A 20,169-nucleotide genomic window follows, 5' to 3' on the forward strand; every position below is an offset into this window, starting at 1 on the left:
ATGAGTCACAGGATTATGACCTTTTTTTGTGAGGCGTTTTGCCAAAGTCACCAAATATCTTGCATCTAGCTTGGGGAAGAAACATGCCAATGTGGCCAAAGCTGTAGTGATGAAGGGAACGTGAGGGCTGGAAGCAGCTGTTAGCCTGTGGTGGGCTGGTGGATTATTCAGCTGTGCAGGGTAGCAGCTCAGCTGGCAGTGCACAAGGCTCACCGACCTTTGGAGGCATTTGATGCATGGCTGTTAAGTTAGGTTGGCCTTTTGCTTTACATCCTGTGAAACTGAATGGTCTTCTAGGAATGATTATGGCTATCCAGAAGAAATCAGAGCGTAGTATAGCTTGCATTGCCTGAAAACAGAGTCCCAAGTCTGCCCTTGTATTTCTGGGAAGCCTGTGTGTATCTGTCAAGCCTGTGCAGGTCTCAGTTAACTAGTTTGGTTGTGTCTTAAATCATGTTCTGCACAGTGCTCTTTGGAATAATGATGCAAGATTGGGATGAAGGATGTTACTGAGGTGGGCAGGTGGGGTTCAAAGAACTGGGAAGCGCATCTCTTACTTTCAAAAGTGCTTCTAGAAAACAGGATTAAACCCCAATTGCTACAAAAGGACTGAAGCTGGGGAAGCAGGAGCTGTGCATGTTGGCTATCACATGCTTTGTTAAATCAATGGGACTTTGTGTGTGCTGCTGCAGCAGCTGATAGCAGGGGGAAGAGACAGCGGTTCTATGCAGATAAATCTGTCCCACCCGATCAGGTACTAAGCACTGACAGTGTTAGAGCTGCTCGTTTATAGTTTGTTCCTGGAGCCTGAATACTTTAAATGTTTCTCTGCTTTTATTGGTTTAGTTGGCTAACACATTTGAAATGAACATGGCACCTTTTGATATGTTCCTATGAAATCCCTTTTTCCTCGCTGTCATCCTTTCTGGTAGGACTGTACCTAAATCTGGAGTCTGCAAATAAAAATTGGCAGCTCTATCAGTTGAAACAAGTGTAGGTGTAAGGAGACTGCAAGGCACTGGAGTTAGGGTGGATGAAGCTTCTTCTCCAGCCAGGCCATCTCCTTCCCATAGCCTGCTCTCAGTGCTTGGCCACTTCCATTGGGAATCAAGCAGGGTCAGCATTCCCAAGATTTTGCCCGTCCTGCTCTGGGTTTGTTGTGTGCCAGCACAGCTCTGGGGGAGCTCTGTCTCATTTCAGGTGTCACTGCTGAACTGTGCTTTGGTAGCAGCTGCCACTTCTTCATTTTTCAGTTATTAAAGGGATCTCTGAGCCCTTGGGACTTAGGGGATGCTTTTGCATAGGAAACTCTACATTTGCATGATGTTTTTTCAACCAGGGACCTGGAGTGAGTGACTGGAGTAACTGAAGTCTTAATTAGCGCTGTTAACCGGCTACAAATATAAAGCCCTTCTCAGGGGATAGCCCCTTTTGGAAGCAAGGCTTAATTTAGGTTTGCATTACTCAATGCTGGGGAAGAACTGTGCCTCCTAACCCGCTTTCTCTGTGCTGTTCCCCTCCGCTGCAGATACTGCGAGAGTCGACGAAGGGTTTTGTTGCAGCACGTGCATGAAGGCTACGAGAAGGACCTGTGGGAGTACATTGAGGACTGAGCCTGGCCCCGCATAAAACGAACTCTGAACCTTTTACCATCTAGAGCGCCCGTGCGATAACAATAAAAACACACACAAGGCACTACGCCTGTTACACCGCTGGTCTGTAGAACCGGGATTCTGTTTTGTTAACAGAAAATTTAAGTAAATTATATTGTAATAAAAAAGAGGTAGATAAACCATTGTACAACAGTATTCTAGGCGGCCAATAAGAGTGTGACAGACTCACAAAAAAAAAAAGCAACCCTCCAACTTTAACTTGTAACGTAGCTTCATTTTCCAAGCGACTCCTTTTTCTTTTCTATCTTTCTTTTCCTGTGTGTAGTACAGATGAAATTTAAACCAGTTTCTTGACACTGCTTTTCATGTCCAAACCAGCCATTTTGATGTACTTTGGTAAGGGGGGGGGATGCCTCCCGCCCCCCTCCTCCTCTCTGCCCCTCCCTCCCCCCCAGTACACGGATGAATGTTGATTGGCTCCTTGTAAAGATGATGTTTGGGGAGGGGAGGAGGGGGGTACACAGCAAGGAAAAAAAACCTTTGTATATGACTTTTAAAACAGAAAAAAAAAAAAAGAAAAAAGAGGACAACACAGTATTTTTCAAAGTTGTATATAGCGCATATGCATGGACAAAGAGCAAGCGTGGCACGTGTTTGCATAATGTTTAATTACAAAAAAATATTTATTCTTTAAAAATCTTCAAGATTATGTCTATTTGCTGTGCATTTTCTTTCAGTTGGATTTTTCACTTATATTATTTCCCCCCTCTTGTTCTGTTTTTCGCTGGGATGGGGTGGGCGAAGCGTGTGCTGCTGCAGTGACTGTTGTTGGAGGCTTTCAGCAGGCGAGTCGGAGTTCTCCTCTTGGTGCAGTTCCTTTCTGTCCGTCGTTCTGTGCGTACCCAGTGCTGGCGGTGGCCCCGTCGTTGCCATTCAGGATGCTTTGCCTCCTCCCCTGTTTTTTCTCCCCACATTGGTTCTGCCTGACCTGCCCCAGTCCAACTGTGCTGCTCCACCTGCACACGCAGGACACGCGCTCTCATCCTGGAGGAGCTGTGTGTGAGTGTGTGTGCGAGTGTGTGCGTGCACGCATGTGGTTAGAGTTGTTTTCTTATTTCTCTGAATTCCAAGGCAGGAAAAGGAGGGGGATTTTGCACCACTTCTCCAAAGACTTATGGCAAGATTTCGGCTGTGGATCTCCTCTCCCATCCCCTCTCATCTGTCCAATGGAGCGTTCCTTGCTGTTAAGTTTCACTTACATTATAACGAGTCGTAACGTTGAAAAGGAGAGATGATGGAATTGTCTTTGTGTTTGTTTCGGGCTCAGTTACCGGGCACGGGGTCCCGGCAACTCTTTAACACTCCATCTAGCGCAGTAGAAACTGAAATTGAGAGGGTATTTTTCAATTAAAAGGGGAAAGAACTAATGAGCTATAGCTGCTGAGTCCATTTTTATGATTTCTGTAACAAGAGCTATGTTAAAGTAAACAATTGGTGGTGGTTTTATTAAATCTACTCCTGTATAGGAACTCCTCCTGTGGTATTTTTCGCCAGGCCTCGAGCTCTGTGCGGCCTCCGGGGGGAGGAGGGGCCGAGGGCGGCTCCGCAGAGCAGGGCCGGCTCCGGGGGAGGCCTGAAGCGCCGCCATGTTGCGCTGCGGGCCGCGCCCGGCCTGCTGCCCTCGGAACGGCGCCGGGCGAGGGGGGGAGGGCACGCGGGGCTCCGGGGCTGCCCGTGTCGGTCGGAGCGCTCCCGTACAGCGCGGCGTGCGAGGACGGGGGGAAACCGCCGCTGTTCTGAGCGCAGGCGGCGCTTCACCGAGGAACAACCGCCCCCTCCGTGCCGCCCGGCCCGGCGCCGCCCTCCGCTCCCCTCACGGCCGCGCCTTCCCGCCTTGCGCCGCCCCGCCGCCATGGCAACCGCGCTCCTCCCGCCGCCATGGCGGAGCCGCAGGCCGGGCCGGTGAGCTGAGGGGATGGGGGGGGGGCTGCGCTGGGTGCGCCTTCCTTTGGCCTCTGTTCGCTTTGCCTATGTTGGCGGCATCACCGTCCCCCCAAAAACAAACAAACAAAGTCTTCGCTGTGTAACCGAGCTGCTCGTTGACAGCGGTGGGAGCCGTGCCGCTGAGGTAACGTTGTGCTTCTCTCTCCTCAGGTTTCTTCGTCGCCAGTGGTGGCGGGACCGTCAAAACCCCATCCTAAAAGAGGTGGGTTTTAAGTTCTGGTTGTGCTTATCGGGCAGGTTGGTCTTAAGATTTCTTCTTAGAAGAAATCTAGCAAGGATTAACTGCTCACTGGGAAAAATGAGGCAATCGTCATGTAGGATGGCTCGGGTTGGAATGGACTGTAAAGATCACGGAGCTCAGGCTGCCCGGGGTCCACCCGTGTCCGTGTCCCTTCCAGGGATGTCACTCACCGCCTCTGGGCTAATGGTGTCTTCCTCACACCTCACCTCCAGGTCCCCCCTGTTAGTTTAACGTCATTCCCCCTTGTCCTATCTATCACTACCTGCCTGTGTACGAAGTTGCTTTCCCTCCTGCTTACAGTCTCCCTATAAATACTGGCAGGCTGCACTGAGGTCTCCCTGCAGCCTTCTCTTCTCCAGGCTGAACACCCCCAGCTCCTCAGCCCGTCTCCATACAGAGGTGCTGCAGCCCTCGGAGCATCTCCGTGCCCTCCTCTGGCCCCGCTCCAGCAGCTCCACACCCTTCCTGTGCTGGGACCCCAGGTCTGGGCACAGTGAGGGCAGAGCAGAGGGGGCAGTGTCCTCCCTGCCCGCTGCCAGCCCTCTGTTGGTGCAGCACAGGATGCTGTTGGCTTTCCAGGCCCCAAATGGACACTGCTGCCTCGTGTGCGGCTTTTCATCCAACAGAAGTGCTTTTTTTCTAGGGTCTGTGAAGTCACTAGCTTGGTGCTGTTGCTGGCTAACTTACAGAATACTTCTTACAACCTGAGAGACTTTTATTGCATACATAGTTCCTGGGTTGTTAATGGATTTGATCTTCATTTATCTTTTTAAATAAAGAATGGCTTTGTACTTTCAGGTTCAGTTAATACTTTTACTACAATACAAATTGATTGACTCCATAGTGAGATGCCTTGTGTCCATCCTTCTCTATACAGATGATGATTCTGGTCCCCTCGTACCCCGTAACCCCACATCATTGCTTCTCATACAGGTCAGACCAGTGATGTTTGCAGGCTGTGCCTTCTGCCTGTATTTCAGGACACTGTGTGTCTTCAGTTCTCTAAGGCAGCTCCAAGACTGGTGGTGTTTGTGAGGGGATGGGCTATCACTGCCACGCTGCTTCCTGGCTCTATTAAGTCAACTCTGCATAATTCATGAGTGAATGGAATTGCTGAGCAAGAAAGATGGGGCCATCAACCTTCCAAACAAGCAGCAGGGGTGCACTGCATGGAAGCTGCCTTCCCTCTGTCTGCGTGCTTGTTAAACTCTCCAAGCCTTCCTGCTTTTAAGTGTGCGCAGCTTAATATTGATCATTTGGGAGGGTGAGATGAGACAGTTGTGCCTTTCTTAACAGGACCATTTTGCAGATCTTGCTGTTTGACAAAACATTACTTGTGGCTGTTGTGGAGGAGCTTTCTCTCATCATTTGGCATTTTGCATTGCAAGCCTGAAACCAAGCTGGATGCTTCTTTAGGTCACCAGCATTCCTTGGGGTTTTAAGGCTGCGTGGAAGAATTGCTCTGCTCTCTCCACCACGTGACGTGCCTTCCCCATCCTTGGTTTGGTATCAGTGTTCATACAGCTGTGTGCCAGAGGGAAACAGCTAGCAAATGGAATCCAGTACTTAGTGTCCGCTGGTCTCCCTTATGTGCCAATGTGATTCTTCAGGCAAAATTAACTATCACAAAGACAAAAAGTCTAGCCTGGAACTTGTGATTATGTCAGTGTCCCAAGTTAAACCCAGGCATCTCCGGTACGTGGAGCAACCGTGGCGGTTCTTAAATGAAAGGGCTTGGCGACCTTTGCCATTAAGTATTTGACTGTGCTGCCTTCTGTGCACTGGGCAAAAGCTGGTCTGAGCTGCTGGGTAATCCCTGGGAAATGAGGGCAGCAGCGAGATCTGCCATAGGGAGTGATGTAACAGTGTCCTCTGCCTGTGAGTGTGAGCTGGGGGCATGTCAGAGAGGAGGAGGAGAAGCGATGAATAAGAGCCGTGCTGTCTGTTCTGTGGGGATCTGGGCATCCCTTACCTGGGGGAGCTTTTAAGATGATTCTTTGTAGGATTTCTGATTGAAGTCTCTCCCTGCATCACGATGTGAAGGAGCCAGGCAGATCCGCGTCTGTTGTTTTTGTTCAGAAGAGTGCTGCTAAATTTACTCTAAACTGACATTTTGGAGCACCGAATGGTAATTTGTCTGTTGCAGCAATTTGCCTTTTTAATTTGTGCTGTGGGGATGCGAGAGAGATTGTGAAACCAGCACGAACACAGGCGGGTTGGTCAGATGTGAAGTCACTATGAGGTGACAGCTTATGTCCCTCTGCAGAAAGTTTGGTACAGGTTGAGTTTGTGCCTGAACAGAGCACGTGTTACAATAACCAGTGACATCTCTGTATATCAATGAGGTAGAGTGTGGCCAAGGCACTGCTGGAGTCCTAACGTGAATTGTCACCATGGTTAATCCAGGTTGGTGCAGCTTGTCTGTGTTTGCATTAGGAAGGAGTGTTCATCTCCTGGATGCATTTTAAATTCATTGGGTATTTTCCAGAACGCTTTGCTGGTTTGAATTGAACCAGCACGTCTCCCATCCTTCCTCTTTCCTTTTGCCACACAGGCAGCCAAGTCAGCTTGCACTGATAGTGCTGTGCTGGAGAAAGCTCTTTTATATGGTGGATGTTTTTGATCTCGCTGTGTCATGAAAAATTCTATTTAGAAAGGCAGTTCTGGGCTCTTGTGTTAGCTTAGTAATGGTTCAGGGGTGAGTGGGGCAGTTCTTAATGTATTTGGGTTTCTACACAAATATTAGATCTTAGTTTTTGTGAGATCCATTTTGGAGACGTGGAGTGAACAATGCTGTCTGAATGCATCCGTGGCAGTGTTCTGCTTGACCTGTTTGGGTGCTGCTGAGGATGGCAGAGCACAGCAGAAGGGAGGAGCGCTGTGTGCCCGCTCAGCTCTGCCTGCAGGGCGTTTGAACAGAGCATGGCTTCACATCACAGCACTTCTGCACAACCCGCCGGCTGTCGGGCTGCTTCCAGGCTTGGGAAGCTGCATCTCCTTTGCTGTCCTGGGTGGGTTCCGCTTCTGTCTTGTGTAGTTACAGTGTCACCAGCCAGGATGTCTTGTGAGCCTCCAGAAGGGAGGAGGTGACTCATAGAATGGCTTGGGTTGGAAGGGACCTCAGAGTGAAGTTCTCTCTGATGTTACTGCATAACCTTGCTGACCCAAGGTTAAAGCGGGTGATGAGGTGGGTTTCTCAGTGATAACACCTGGGTGCTCATTGTCAGTGTAAGTTACAGTCAAGTTGATTTAGATCTGGCTATTGTAAGTAAATCAGCAGAGGTGGGGAAGCATATGTTTTAAAGCTGTGGTTTCAGCCCTTTCCCTTGTGCGCTTTTACCCAAGGTGTGGGTAGATGACAAAGATTTGGGGTTTTTGCATCTCACCAGTGTAGTTTCTTTTGTTTCATTGGATTCTGGAATATTCTCATGTGACATTTATTGTCCAGCTGAATCCCAGGGCAGCATTTTGCACTGATAGTGCCGTCCTTTTAGTTTAGGTTCTCATCCTTGAGGGTGAAGATGTAGTCAGTGGGTGCCAGTAACAAATAATTGCATCCCTCCTGCTCCTGCCTGCGTTCTGCTGAGGGGCAGATCTGGGTGGTACCTGATTCATTTCTAAATAATATAGATTAGATGGCAATTTTATCATTGTTCTGAATGAAGATGTGGTATTTTCCTCTATACAAGTGGGTAGTGCTGCTGCTGGTGTTTTTTCATGGTCTGACACAGATGGTTTTTGTTTTGAAGAAACTTGATTGATCATTTTTGGGTAATTAAACTGCACCCAACATTTCACTCCATCCCTTTGGCCTCAGACCAGAAGCTCAGTAACCCCTGTGTCGTAAAGAACTGGAAATGCTGAGGCTGGACTGCGCTGGTGCAGCTCTGCCCCCTTGTGTGTGCACGTTAATATCTGTGCGAGCACCATCTCTGGGATGCAGCACGGTGGGTGTGTTGTTCTCCCTGGACTGTAACATGTAAGCCTGCTGCAAACACAGGCAATGAAAGAAGCACCAGATGTTGTAGTAAGCGGGTACCATCGCAGTGTCATTTGCTGATTTGGTAACTAAGAAATATACAACGCTGGGTTGGGGGCAGCAGGTGGGGGAGGCACAGCTGCAACATACTGCTTGTAGAATCACAGCATCATATCACAGCTTGGATTGGAAGGCACCTCAAGGATCATCCCATTCCATCCCCCCTGCTGCAGGCAGGGCTGCTGGATGCTTGAACAAGCAGGAGATCAAACTGCCCAGCACCCCATGCAGCCTGGCCTTAAATACTTCCAGGGATGGGCATCCACAGCCCCTCTGGGCAGCCTGTGCCAGCACCTCACCACTCAGCTTCCTTTAAAAGCCCCTGGTGCTGGGCAGTGCCTTCTGCATTGTAAAGCATTCAGCCTTGTGTCTGCCCGATGTACTGCTGACGGATGAAATGGCAGCTCCTAGTGGGAGTGTCTAAGAATTAAAGCAGCAACAAACAGCTATCTTGGACATGGAGCTCCAGGCCAGAGCAGATCCCTATTCACTAAGTGGGAAGTTGTATCCGGTGCCACTCCTCTGCCGTCTCCCATCTCAGGATGAGGGGAATTACTCCCCAGGGACACATCTTCCTCTCTGATACCTCTGGACAGCCCAGGCCATCACTCGGATGCCTTAATTTTCAGATGCCTCAATTGTGGGAGGTGCATCCTGCTCGAGAATGGCAGAATTGATGTCTGTGCAACTTGAGTCTTTTGTCACGTTGTTGCATGCTGGCTTTCGCCCAGCTCTGACATCATCCCTTGCGCAGGAGTGATGGCACCCTCTGATAAAGGAACAGCTCAGTGAAAGTTTAAGGTAATAAAAGCATCCATCATGTAGGATACAGCCAGATGTCATGTTTGTCTTCAGCACAGATGAATTCCCTGATGCTGTAAGGTTCTTCTGTGTCGTGCTCTGTGTTAAAGACTCAGAGGACAGTATCTGTAATGCTCATCATCAACAAGAGGTGTGAGAAGAAATTCAGAGGCAGACCTCATTTTGGGCATACAGATAGTGGAGGGCTTGTTTTTTGGGGTTATGAGCCATGTACACCATAACACCTCCGTGTTTGGAGCATCACCATGTGTTGTGAGTGTGGGGAGGTGGCAGTGCTGTGGGTGGGGGCTGCCTGTGGGCAGCTCAGCTCGGTGCTTTGTCCAGCAGCAGAGAGCTGTTGTGTCTCATAAGCATCCTCAGTGCCTTAACAAAGAGACCCGTCCTTTCTTGCAGGTTCTGTCCCCTTCCCCACTAGGCTGTGTATGGGGCTCTGCAGAATCCCTGCTGTTTAGACACTGCACGTTCACACTGTGTAGTGATTTCTGATTTCATTCAGTGCCTTGCTTTGGTTTATTTCTATATTCATCCTAATTAGGCCGAGGCAGGGCATCTGGTGAAAACACCCTTGTGTTCCTGTAGTTATAGGTGCACGTGTGTAATTAAAGACGAGACAAGCAGTAGGGAAAACTGATTGCAAATGTTCGTTCTGGGACACATCAGAACATCATCCTGAGGCAATGTATGGAAAACTGCATTCGGAACCGGGCTGTTGTGGCAGGGAGCACAGCGCCGTCACACAGGCCATAAAGCATGAAGCACGCTTGGTTTGCAGGCATGAGCTGAGGACAGGTTGCTGTGCTCGCTGCTGAGGGGGATGTTGCAGAGGCAGTCGGGGCTGCACTGCGCTGCTCCTCCTGCCTTCATTTTGTTTTACTTTCAATCAGGAAAGCTGCTTCTCACGAAAGTGTGATACCAATTTAAGTTTCAATTTCCATGCAAAACACCTCGCTCTGTAGATAGAAAAAGCCAGAGCATATGTATTTAAGCCAAAGGGAGGATTAGACTGGAAATCCTGAAAACACTGATTGCTGCCGCGCTCCTGATACAGGAGTTAATGAGAAGCTGGTCACGCAGGTTACTTTGGGAGCAACTGCAGCCAGCATTACTTCTTTTGTGGGGGAAATCCATCCCATCCCTGTTTTACTGTTATAGTTAGCATCTCTGACCTGCCCTGCTATGGGTAGGGCGTTTTGTTCTGTGCTCTCTGCCTCCCTTATTGAGGAGCAGCACAAGCACCAGCCAAAGGCACCTGCTCTCCTGGCCTCCTGGGATGCTCACACAAGGCTCCGAGCAGGACGGGAGCGTTTCAGGGGAGAAGAAGACAGCAGAGAGTCACGTCAAAGGTTCAAATCCTTCAGCATCTCCAAGTGTAGAACCGAGTCCTCGGGGACACAAGACCTGCTGTCAGATCAGCCTCTTTTTGTCTAGATGAGCTGGGATTTAAAAGCAAACATGGCAAAAGCAGTTTGAGGCCCTTGGTTTTCTCCTTGCAGAGTGTGTTGCTGCTCAGCAGTCAGCACTGCCAGACAACCGATCTGTGCAGAGGAAACTTTCCCCATTGTAAGTTGCCTATAGCAAATAACCAGTGCAGCTGTTGTCTTGCAAGGAAGAACATTGTATTTGGAGCAACTCAGAGCTTGAAATGTCATCAAACAGAAAGTGCATTAAGTAGGAGCTGGAGCACTTGGCGATTGATGTGGTGTGAACTAGCAGCAAGAAATGCCTTTTATTTATTTATTTTTTCCCAGTGTATAAATCAAATTAGGGCCGATTTTCAGCTCTTCCGTGTGACTGTGGCTGATGTTCCTGCAGGGGGAGGTGGAGAGTCAGAAATGTCGCCTTTTTGTTCAGCCCCGCTGCTGCTTCTCAGCGTCTCGTGAAGCTGTTAATACCCGGTCGTCAGATCGCAGCCATGAGTTATGGCTTTCTTGACAGCATCGGGATTGTGTCTGATGAGTTTTATTAACCCCAGCTGACTGTAAATAACGAGGAGCCGCACGGGTCTGTCATTTGATTTAAAGGTGTTCCGGCAGCAATTTGCAAAAGGGAAAACAGGGTTCAACGGGGCACGGCTGCGGCGCTGTCAGGAGGGGCTGCAGGAAGCTCTGTCCGTGTTTGTTGTGTGTGTACATTTTGCAGGTATCGGTGTGCACAGACACCTGCAGTGTTACACACGAGCACCACGCGGTGTGAACGGCCACCTTCGGGCTGTCATTTACTGAGCCATTTTTCATCGTTCCTGAGCTTTGAGTCCATTTTATCTCCATTTATGCTGGTTTCAAAGTGCAGGGCTGGGGCTGGGCATGATGAGAGCAGTGTTCCTGTACTAGTTTCACTTCAAAGCTGTAATGTATTTTCCATCACTGGGAGCTCAATGAAGCCTTTGAATACCTGAGAGAGGAGGAGGATTTCTTGTTGCACTGGACCAGCCCAGTGAGGAATGTGTAGGGTGCTTCACTGCTATCAAAGCTGTCTGTCCTTAAATGTAAAATCCTTCGATGAGAGCTTCCTTTCTCTCTGTTTTTTCTACCTCACTTTGGAAAACGCAGTTCCATGGCAGCGGTGTGTTGTTTTATAGTGGCTGTTTGGGGTTGTTCCTTATTGTTTTAGTATTATTTTTCCTAGAGGATGCTCATCACCTCTCTCCCACCAGTTTTCACCCTGTGCTGCTCAAGGCAATAGGGAGAAGCACACAGCTGGTTTCCTCCCTGCCTTTCCCTTCCTATCAGTGTTTAATTAAACACAGTTGTGAAAGCACCAAGCTTCATTTTGGATTGCAACTGCAGCCATGCCCAGCAGCGAGCAGCGAGTGATTGCAGCCCTGGTGATGGTGTCAGCCAAGGTGTTGAGGAGGCTGAGCTGAGAGCTGAGGGATGCAGTGGAATGGGGAATGAACCTCACATCAGCAAGCTCAATCCTGCTTTTGGATGCTAGTGCCAGCCGTGCCCCCTCTGATGAGGGGAGGTAACACTATGCTTTTGCTGCAGCCAAGCTTCCCACTTGGGTGCACTTTGCTACATTTTTTTTTCTTCTAAGAGCAAAATGCTGCATTAGTAAGAGATGTGGGGTGTTGCATCTGTGCTCATTTGTTTTGGAAGTAGCTGTGTACTTTCTCAATGTTTCTGCAGGGTTTGGCTTCACAGCATGTGGGTTTTAGGAGGGGCAGGGTCAGGGCACAGATTAGGGTGGTTTTACCCACATGGGTAGTGCTGACTGCACTGTATCCACGTAGTGATACATGTGGCTAATGGTAATGAAACACTTCTTAAAATCACTTTTCTGAGGTTCTCCTGCCCTCTCCTTGCTCAGTGCGTTGTGCGGGCGATGGGTTATGATGCATTTTGGCAGGGCAGCAGTCCCTTCCCCCTGGAATGCAGTAAGAATCTTCTATGAATTTCTTTGTTTGTGCTTTTACCCCCACTCTTTACACTACAGTTTTCAAAGCCTTTCGTTAAATCCAAGATGTCTCTTTGTTCATATGTGAGCTAAAGTGACCCAATATCAAGATGTGATTTCATAGGAGGGTTCTGGCAAGAGAGAATAACTCCGATTTGATTTCTTTCCACTCCTTTGAGAAAATCCATAACAGGATGAATCTAGTGAAGAGTGATGATAGCGCGGCACTGATATAAACCTGATGATCTTCCCCTGACTCTGTTGGAGTTTCTGCTCTGATGACTTCCTTAAGGGTGTATTGTCAGAAAGAAAAATCACGTTGTTGGGACTGGGTTGTGCAGTCAATCAGTGGCCACCGAGAGAGTGGGATCGGATGGATTCTCAGTCAGAACGCTGCAGAGGAGCTGGTACACCCCTTCACCAAGGTATTCAGTCATGCGTTTGGTGCCTGGCTCCCCGTCACTGTTGCTTAATGAGACTAGGCTGTTGTAATGCCTGAAAAAAGAGGCTGAAAGGTAATTATGCAAGTTATACTTCTCACTATTGTTACCAACTTCTTGGATTATTGAGTTGTCTTTGTCTGGCCCGAGAGCAGATTGATATTCAGAAAATGTATTGGTTTATTTCACCTTTAAAATGGTCTGAACCACTGCTTTCCTGACCTGTAGTCCCTGCTGGACCAGGGCTGTGTTAGAGGTGGCAAAGAGCAGTGTGCTTTGGTGTGCTCTGCAGCAGTCACATACGAGGAACTTCTGAAGGTCCGTATATTGGAAGAAGTGGAAAACTGCTTTGCAGACAGCCCGAGGGATGTGATGGATGCACTCAGCTCCTCCTGCTGAGGCCAAGCTCCTGGACTTCCTCTGCACAGAAAGCTTCCAAGCGGTTGTTTGTGTTCTAGTGTCTAATTAGGGTAAGGCTGCAAATGGTTGCATGCCCTGTGGAGCATCCACTGTTCCCCATCATCCCTGTTGGGAGACTGGAGGGTGCTGCCTCTGCATCTTTCTCTTCTGCTGCTGCTGCAGCCTGGCCTTGTGCTGCTCTGGGGATGCTGCAGCTCTGTGACGTGTGTCACCTGGTTTTGTTTGTAGGTATTTCACGGGTAACTGTTAAACTTGAAAAAATGTAGGGTAGTAGGACTGGCAAGGGTTGAATTGGGTCCTTTCAGAGAGGCACAGGATGTCTTCTGTTCCTCCCAGGTAGGTGGGGGACTGTCCTCAGAGAATGCAGTGACCCTTTGTGGTGGGACAGTCCTTATCTGCTGGCTGTGGGAGCAAAGGTGATGGGGACGAATGTAACAGAAGCATTTCGCTGCTTTTGTGGAGGAACAGGCATTCGGGTGAAGCTGGCTGTGGCTCTGCAGAGATCTGTGAACAAATGGCATTCTTTGCACCTCTGAAAAGAATTCAAAGCCCCGCTGCCAGTCTTTTGCTGCCCATGGCCCCTCTGTGGGGGCATCAGACAAGTTCTAACGTTGAGTCATTTATCAATTTTCTCACAGTTTTTGTCCTTCTGCTCTTCTGTGTCCTCTGTGGCATTCACACCACGTTTGGTTCATAGTGTTTCTCTTAGATTTCTTCAGAGAAAGGGTCAAAGCATTGCTGTTTTCTTCCTTGAATAGGCTCAGGGACTCTGTCCACCTTCAGATTACTTATATCTCCAGATGAATGGAGCCACCTGTTTAGAAAGACATTGGAATTTGGAATTGATTTTTTTTCCAGTTTGTCTTAGGGAAAAAGAAGAAAGGAGGGTGATGTGCTCTCAGTCAGGTGTGCTGCCATTTCCAGATGAGTTTTACGAGCGGAAAAACTCATGTGTTTTCCCAGCTCCACATGGTTATCCTTGGAGACAGCAAAGTGCTGGGGGAAGCAGAACCGTTTGATCCCTGCAGATGTGGATGCTGTTCACTTCTGCATCTCATGGTGGTTTTTGCTTTCTCTTGCATTACCCCCAGCACAGCTCCTCAGCTAACTCTTCTGGGCTCTGCAGATGGTGTCTGTGGAATCTCTGTGCCCGCTTTATCCTTTTCTTTACATTTCTGCATTGTTTCTCAGCAGCAGGGCAATAGCAAAAAGGAATGACAGGGACATAAAGCACCTCTATGGCTCTGCCTGTCTGTACTGGGGAGCGGGCTCTATCCCTCTGGCTTTTCTGTCTATTGCAAGTGTTAATGGTGTTCTCTGATTCTTTTTAACCTCTCAGTAAGACCTATACTATGCCAACTATCAGGCTGGAGACTAATAGGGTGTGTATGTCTGGAGGGCCTTTGAATGTTCTCCATTTAAAACAGATTTCATTGTAATGATAGAAGTTGTTGTAATTTTAAGCTATGATAGTAGGCACAAATGGATAAAGCATACTTTAATTTTGACTTGAATCAAAATCTTGATAATTAAATAGGGCTTATGATGTCTCCTTTGAAATCAGGGTTTACAGGAGGATGTTGGAGCAGGTTCTGTCTGTTTCCATGATTGGTACCGTGTGGTGCCAGGAGGATCCTGCTGTGTGCTGCAGGCAGGCAATGAGCACTGGGAGCCTTTGGCAATGCCACCTCCTGCCCTGAGCTGCTGGGAGCTCAACCTGCAGCTCCTTGCACAGCGCTGTGGGTCTGTGTGCTGCTGGGATCAGGAGGCCCTGCATGGCATCACCAGCCCTGTGGCCATGGCTCCTGCAGCTCTCTTTGCCTCGCGTTGCTTTCTGCACTGGTGTCATAATATTGACTTGCAAACACCCGAGCTTTTTTTGCCAGTTGCTATGGTTACCTTGCAGCTACCAGCATCTGAGCTGGAGAAGCAAGTAAGAAGCAATAGATTCTGAGCATTAATGAAATGCACAGCAGTGTGTTAAACTTCTAAACCCAACATGAGTATTACTAAGCAACATCCGTCCATGGTTGGCCATAATTACTGCTGCAAGCTCCTTCTGGATGAAATACTGGAGTGTGGGTTATGCTGTTCCACTGCATCAGATGTATCTTTCTGCCAATAGCCTTGGCTGCCTCAGAGCTGTGATGTTTCATAGTCACTTCACAGCTTCAAAGAACTGAGTTTGACCTCTCAAAGTTGCTCACACCTTGTGAATGGCAGCATCTCCAAAATCTCCCCTTGTGTGTGTTGCCAGTTTCCTTCTCATTCTCTCCTAGAAACTGATTTTTAAGAAGCTTGGTTTTCTGCCTCAGCTCCGAAGTACCGATCTCACTCATACCCCTCAAGCTGCTGCTTGTGTACCGATTTGGAACCAATCTCATCAAATCAGCATGAGTGTTAAATTAAAATGTAGTCAATGTGCTGCTTCTTGATGCAGTTGGCTCCCATAACTGCCCCAGGAGGAGTGGATGCTTTGAGCATTTAGATGTGGTAGCTTTTTGTTTTCAGCTGAGGGGCCTCGTATACTGTCTCTGTCTCATGCAGTTACCATCATTTTCAGAAATAGAATGCAACTGGGCGCTAGTTGTATGTCCAGACTGTGGGCTTCAAGTCATGATACTGATTGTGCTGACGGGTGCAATTGCTGTTTTCAAATCAGTTGCGTTGAGCTTGTAGACCAGGCAGTTCAGAATTGCTCTCATCCTCTGCTGATTAATCTGATTTTGTGTGTTCTGTTAATATTGTACCTGCAGTGCCAGAGATACCCATCCTAGAGAGGAGGAACTGGTTCATCTATCTGCTGTACGTTCGCAGGGAGTACGACGAGTGCAAGGTAGGAGTTAATTCTGAGACTTTGCACCAGGAAGGATTTTTGCTGCTGTTAGGAAGCGGCAGTTTTCATGCTATGCTGGAGCCAGCTGTGCTGTGATGGGTGTCCCAGGTCATCTGGGGAGCCATCAAAGGCCACCAGGGTCCTCTCCTTTCCCATAGATCTGTCTGGTGTCAAAATAACATCCCTAGTTGGAAGTAAGGACAAGTCCTAACCACCCCCTCCCCTGACTTCACTTGGACTAAGGGGACCAAGAGAGAAACAGCTAAGACAAGGCTTTAATTTTCTTAATTCCTCAGCTGTGTTGAGGATTCATACATGCATTTCCTTAGAGCTGTCCATGAGATGGTGATGTCCCTCTGCTATGAAAAGCACTTCAGTTGGGTAAAACATTTCTACCACTAACAGTGGTTAAAACATTGGGCAAAGCATTTCTACACTAACATTTCTTCTGGGATTGTTTGATTTGGGATTGTAACAGTAAATAGGCTTTTGAAAAAGTAAGTTTATTAAATGCTGTGTTTTCCTGACACGAACACAAGGTATTGAAGGGAATGTGCCAGTGTGTGGGAGGAGGGCTGTAGGAATTGTCTGTTTGTTTTCATAATGTGCAAAGTAGATCTGAAAATACTTTTTTCCTCCTGAAACGCTAGGATTGGCCAGGACTTGTCTCTCTGTTGGAAGGCTCTTGGGGATGCTTAAGAAAGTGGTAGGCCAGAAGAAATGCATTTTGCTTAATTAATGAAGCTGGAGGGCTGTATCATCAGCAGAGCCATTTCCTCTCAGATCTTGGTTTAAATAGATGTAAACAAAAGCTGGGTTGGTAATCTAAATAGAAAGTTGCTGTCCTTTTCTTTTTGGTCTCCTGTTTTGTACGTGTACTGTTGCCACGATGGGATTCAGGACTGTGGAGTGCAGAAAAAAGTTTACAGCTCAGGGAAACAGGGAAAATAGCCATGTGGATGTCCAAAGGGAATGCTGACTTCTCCAAGTGTCCATCAGTCACTGAAGGAAGCAAAACATGGGGAAAAATGGAGATTTTGGCACCGGACCACAGCTGGCTAAATCATCTTCCATCCTTCTGCCCAGACACGAATGTGTGCTCAGAGGCCTGGATTTGTCCCAGAGAAGTTAAGAACATGCTGGGATCCTTCGGTGTTCAGAGGTGGCTGAGCCCCAAGGGGGTCTGCTCTTGGATGGGCTGAGCTGCCCTCTGGGCCTCCAGCTCTCTCACTGCTGATCTGTGGGTCACAGATCTGAGCAGGATGCCCCAGGTGCTTTTATACACGTTCAGGGCTAATATCTTCAGAAATTAAAAAAGTATTTGTCATCTCCAGTGCCTGACGTTGCTGTAAACTTACAATTTCAGTACTCTTTCAATACTCCATCAGCTCTGGTGTTGCCAGGCTTCTGACAGGTTTTGCTGCTTCTTACAGAGACACACTGATAACAGACTGTTTGATTTTGCTGCCCATCAAGATGCAAAGCAGATATCCTCTGCAGCACCCCTTGCTATTGCAGCACAGTCAGGGATATGGCATTTGTGGGGTGATGTTGGAGAGTGTGGGGACTGGCCCTGCTAGGCAGTCGTCATCACTCAGCTTCGCATGAAGTCTAATAAACTGCGCGTTCTGCCTCTTCCCCCTAGCTGTATTTCTGTTATATGTGAGGGAAGGATTATTAAAATTACCAGATGCTTTTAATTAATTAAAATGGCTCATGCTGGTTGGTCTCCTGCCAATGCATCTGATTTCTGACAGCCAGTTAAATAAACTTTGGAGGAAACACTGGGATTACAGATCATCCTTCTGAGCTCCAGGCCTTTCGCTGTGGGATTTTTTGGGTTTAAAGAATTAATCAGCTCCCTCTGAAAGGTAGCTCTCTATTGCCCTCTCTTGCTCTGAGAGGCTGGGCTTGTGCCGCTGGAACGATGTGGTGTATCTGCATTCAGGAGATGCTTGCTTGTGTCCATGGCAAGTGTCTGATAGCAAAGTGCTTTGTGGAGACCAGGATGCAGGTGTGTGGAGGGCTCTGGCTAGGAGATGGGAAGGTGTATACCCCAGGGCAAGAGCAATCCTGGCTGCTTCTTTCTTTTCCTCCATTTAATTTTCTTTTTATGAGGGAAGCTGCTCAATAATAACTCTCTTTACCTTCACCCTGCTCTCCTTGTATGTGCTGCATTTGAGGTTCAATTTCCCTTCTTTTTTTTTTGTTTTGATTATATTTGTCTCAGAGGCAGAGGATGGAGGTACAGAGCACGGCACTTGGCAGAAGTGCCAGGTGAGTGGCGGGTTATTGCTAGCCCAGGAATCCTTCCCCTCTTTGTCTCTTCTACACTGGAGCAAAGGAGGAGGCTCAGAGAGCAGAAGCAGAGTGTTTGCTTCATGGTCCCAGTTTGTATCCTCCCAGAAATCACTTTTCTGGGGGCTTCTTTTACAATTTCAGGTCATGTGTGACCATGGAATAGAGCCAGACTACACCTAAACTGTCAGCTTTATAGATAGAGACAACAAGGATTTACATTTTCATCAGTTTCCTTCCTTTTCCCGTGCTCTCTACATTAGTTCATTCAGCTTCCATTAATTCAGCTACAGTTGCTCCAGTTCAATTTATTTCTTCACAAAGGGCCTAGAGTAGATGCTGTTATCAGCAGAGGATGCTTTCATGGATTTCTTGCAACGTTTTCCCCAGGTGATAAGTAATTATCTTTAGCAGTAGGAATGAGCAGACAAATACTGCCAGGCCTGCAGTGTTCTTGGCACTGTGCTCCTCTCAAGCATTGACCAGTTTGCACTCTTACATGCACTCTTGTCCCAAACATAGTCCCGTGTCTTTGTTATTTGTGTGGCTGCAGTTCCTGTAACTGAAACAAAATCCCTTTCACTAGCTTTATTAACATTACCGATTTTATACTGTTTTCTTACAGTATATTGCAAAAACTAGCTGCAAATTGTATCTTAATGCTGATTTTTCTGAGCATAAGATTAATCAGTGTTTCAGAGACTGAGGTTAAGTTGCCATGTATGTTTGCCCTTCTTTGTTTCAGGCTGTCATCAAGGAGCAACTCCTGGAGTCCAATGGGAGGTGTGAATATGCTGTCTATGTTCAAGGTATGGCACATGAGGCCTCTGAAAGGCTTCCTTTGGCTAAAGCCGGTTACTTTTGATACAAGGTACAGAGAGCAGTTGGGGACAAATGAAAGAAACAATTACAGAATTCACATGTAAATATTGTCTGGCCCTTTTTGTAGTAGACAGACTAAATTTTCTGTTTTCTCTGAATTGATGAGTTTGTCATCTGTTTCAACTCGGGCTGCGGGCTCTTGGCTGTTGATGCACTGCCCTTCCATTGGGTTGTGTTTTGAGTGCTGTGAAAGGTGTTACAGATGTTTGTTTTCTGTTAAAGCAATGTGCCTTGGGTGACCCATCTTACTCTATGAGTATCTTCCTCTTCCTGTCTACCCTCTGTCCTCTAAGAGGTGCCCCCAGCACTTGGCCTTGCAGTTCAGAGGGCTGTGTGTCATCTTGGCAGTTGCCTGGGGTGGGAGAAAACAGAATTTTTGCCCAAGGGCGTACTGCAGCCTGTGGAATTAGGAGGAGAGTGATCCAGACTGCATCTTAATGAACAGTTGGCCAAGGCTTTAGGATGCCTAAACCGTAAAGAACAGAAATGTTTCCAAGCAAGCATGAGTCCTATGCGTGCATTTTCCTTCTGCCTCAAGTTGCTGCGAGAAGGGGAAAGACCAAATGAGCGTTGTTATAATGTATCTGTACTCCCTGTTCTTTCCCTGCTGTCAGAGCCACGCTTTTCCTGCAGATAATGGACTAATTTGCCTGATATATGTTTTCTTACAGCTTTGATATTTCGCTTGGAGGGGAAAATTCAAGAATCTCTTGAACTGTTTCAGACATGTTCCATTCTGAACCCTCGAAGTGCTGACAACCTCAAGCAGGTGGCGCGATCACTGTGAGTGGTGTTTGATTGTTTCACTTTGATGTGCCACCCAGGACCTTCCACATTTTGTTTTTCTCCCAGGCATCAAGCAGAATCCCTGGCTGCTTAATTCCAAGCATGCTTCCTCCTTATCAACACTTGAGTTGCTTTCCAGAAGCGTGGGCTACCCTTTAAAGCACAGTCTCTGTTATCTGCCTGGCTGCTATTGTTGGTTGTTGGATTTTTGTTTTGTTTTTTTTATTTTTCATTTGTCCTTTAAGCAAGATAAATAGCACACCAATTTCTAGATCCAGAGCTAAAGGTGATGCCAGGAGCTGTGTACACTTGCCCTGCAGACCCCTTTCTGTCTCTGAGTGTGCTATTTGCTTTTGATCACCTGTGTTTTCCCTTTGAGACATAGGCAGACT

At 47.7% G+C, this 20,169-nt stretch overlaps 2 protein-coding genes across 5 annotated transcripts in view; both read left to right on the forward strand.

Annotated features, from left to right (window-relative positions):
• The window catches only part of ARIH1 (ariadne RBR E3 ubiquitin protein ligase 1), a 46,401-nt gene extending 44,621 nt beyond the window's left edge, over window positions 1–1,780 (forward strand). The window contains exon 14 of the mRNA XM_015872368.2: window positions 1,529–1,780. Coding sequence (XP_015727854.1) covers window positions 1,529–1,613 — 85 coding nt within the window. The 3' untranslated portion in view covers window positions 1,614–1,780. The remainder of the gene's footprint in view (window positions 1–1,528) is intronic.
• Window positions 1,781–2,622: 842 nt separating this feature from the next.
• Window positions 2,623–20,169, forward strand: part of BBS4 (Bardet-Biedl syndrome 4) — a 30,720-nt gene continuing 13,173 nt past the window's right edge. Inside the window, exons 1-5 of one of the 4 annotated variants that reach the window (XM_015872374.2) lie at window positions 2,623–3,575; window positions 3,768–3,819; window positions 15,732–15,811; window positions 18,855–18,918; window positions 19,663–19,774. In XM_015872374.2, the coding sequence (XP_015727860.1) occupies window positions 3,552–3,575; window positions 3,768–3,819; window positions 15,732–15,811; window positions 18,855–18,918; window positions 19,663–19,774 (332 nt within the window). In that variant the 5' untranslated portion in view covers window positions 2,623–3,551. Of the gene's footprint in view, window positions 3,576–3,622; window positions 3,742–3,767; window positions 3,820–11,658; window positions 11,684–15,731; window positions 15,812–18,854; window positions 18,919–19,662; window positions 19,775–20,169 lie in introns of those variants that run through there. The other 3 variants (XM_015872376.2, XM_015872377.2, XM_015872375.2) reach the window with 3 other exon arrangements.

The sequence above is a fragment of the Coturnix japonica genome, chromosome 10 (genome assembly GCF_001577835.2).
Source record: "Coturnix japonica isolate 7356 chromosome 10, Coturnix japonica 2.1, whole genome shotgun sequence".
NCBI classification, from domain to species: Eukaryota; Metazoa; Chordata; class Aves; order Galliformes; family Phasianidae; genus Coturnix; species Coturnix japonica.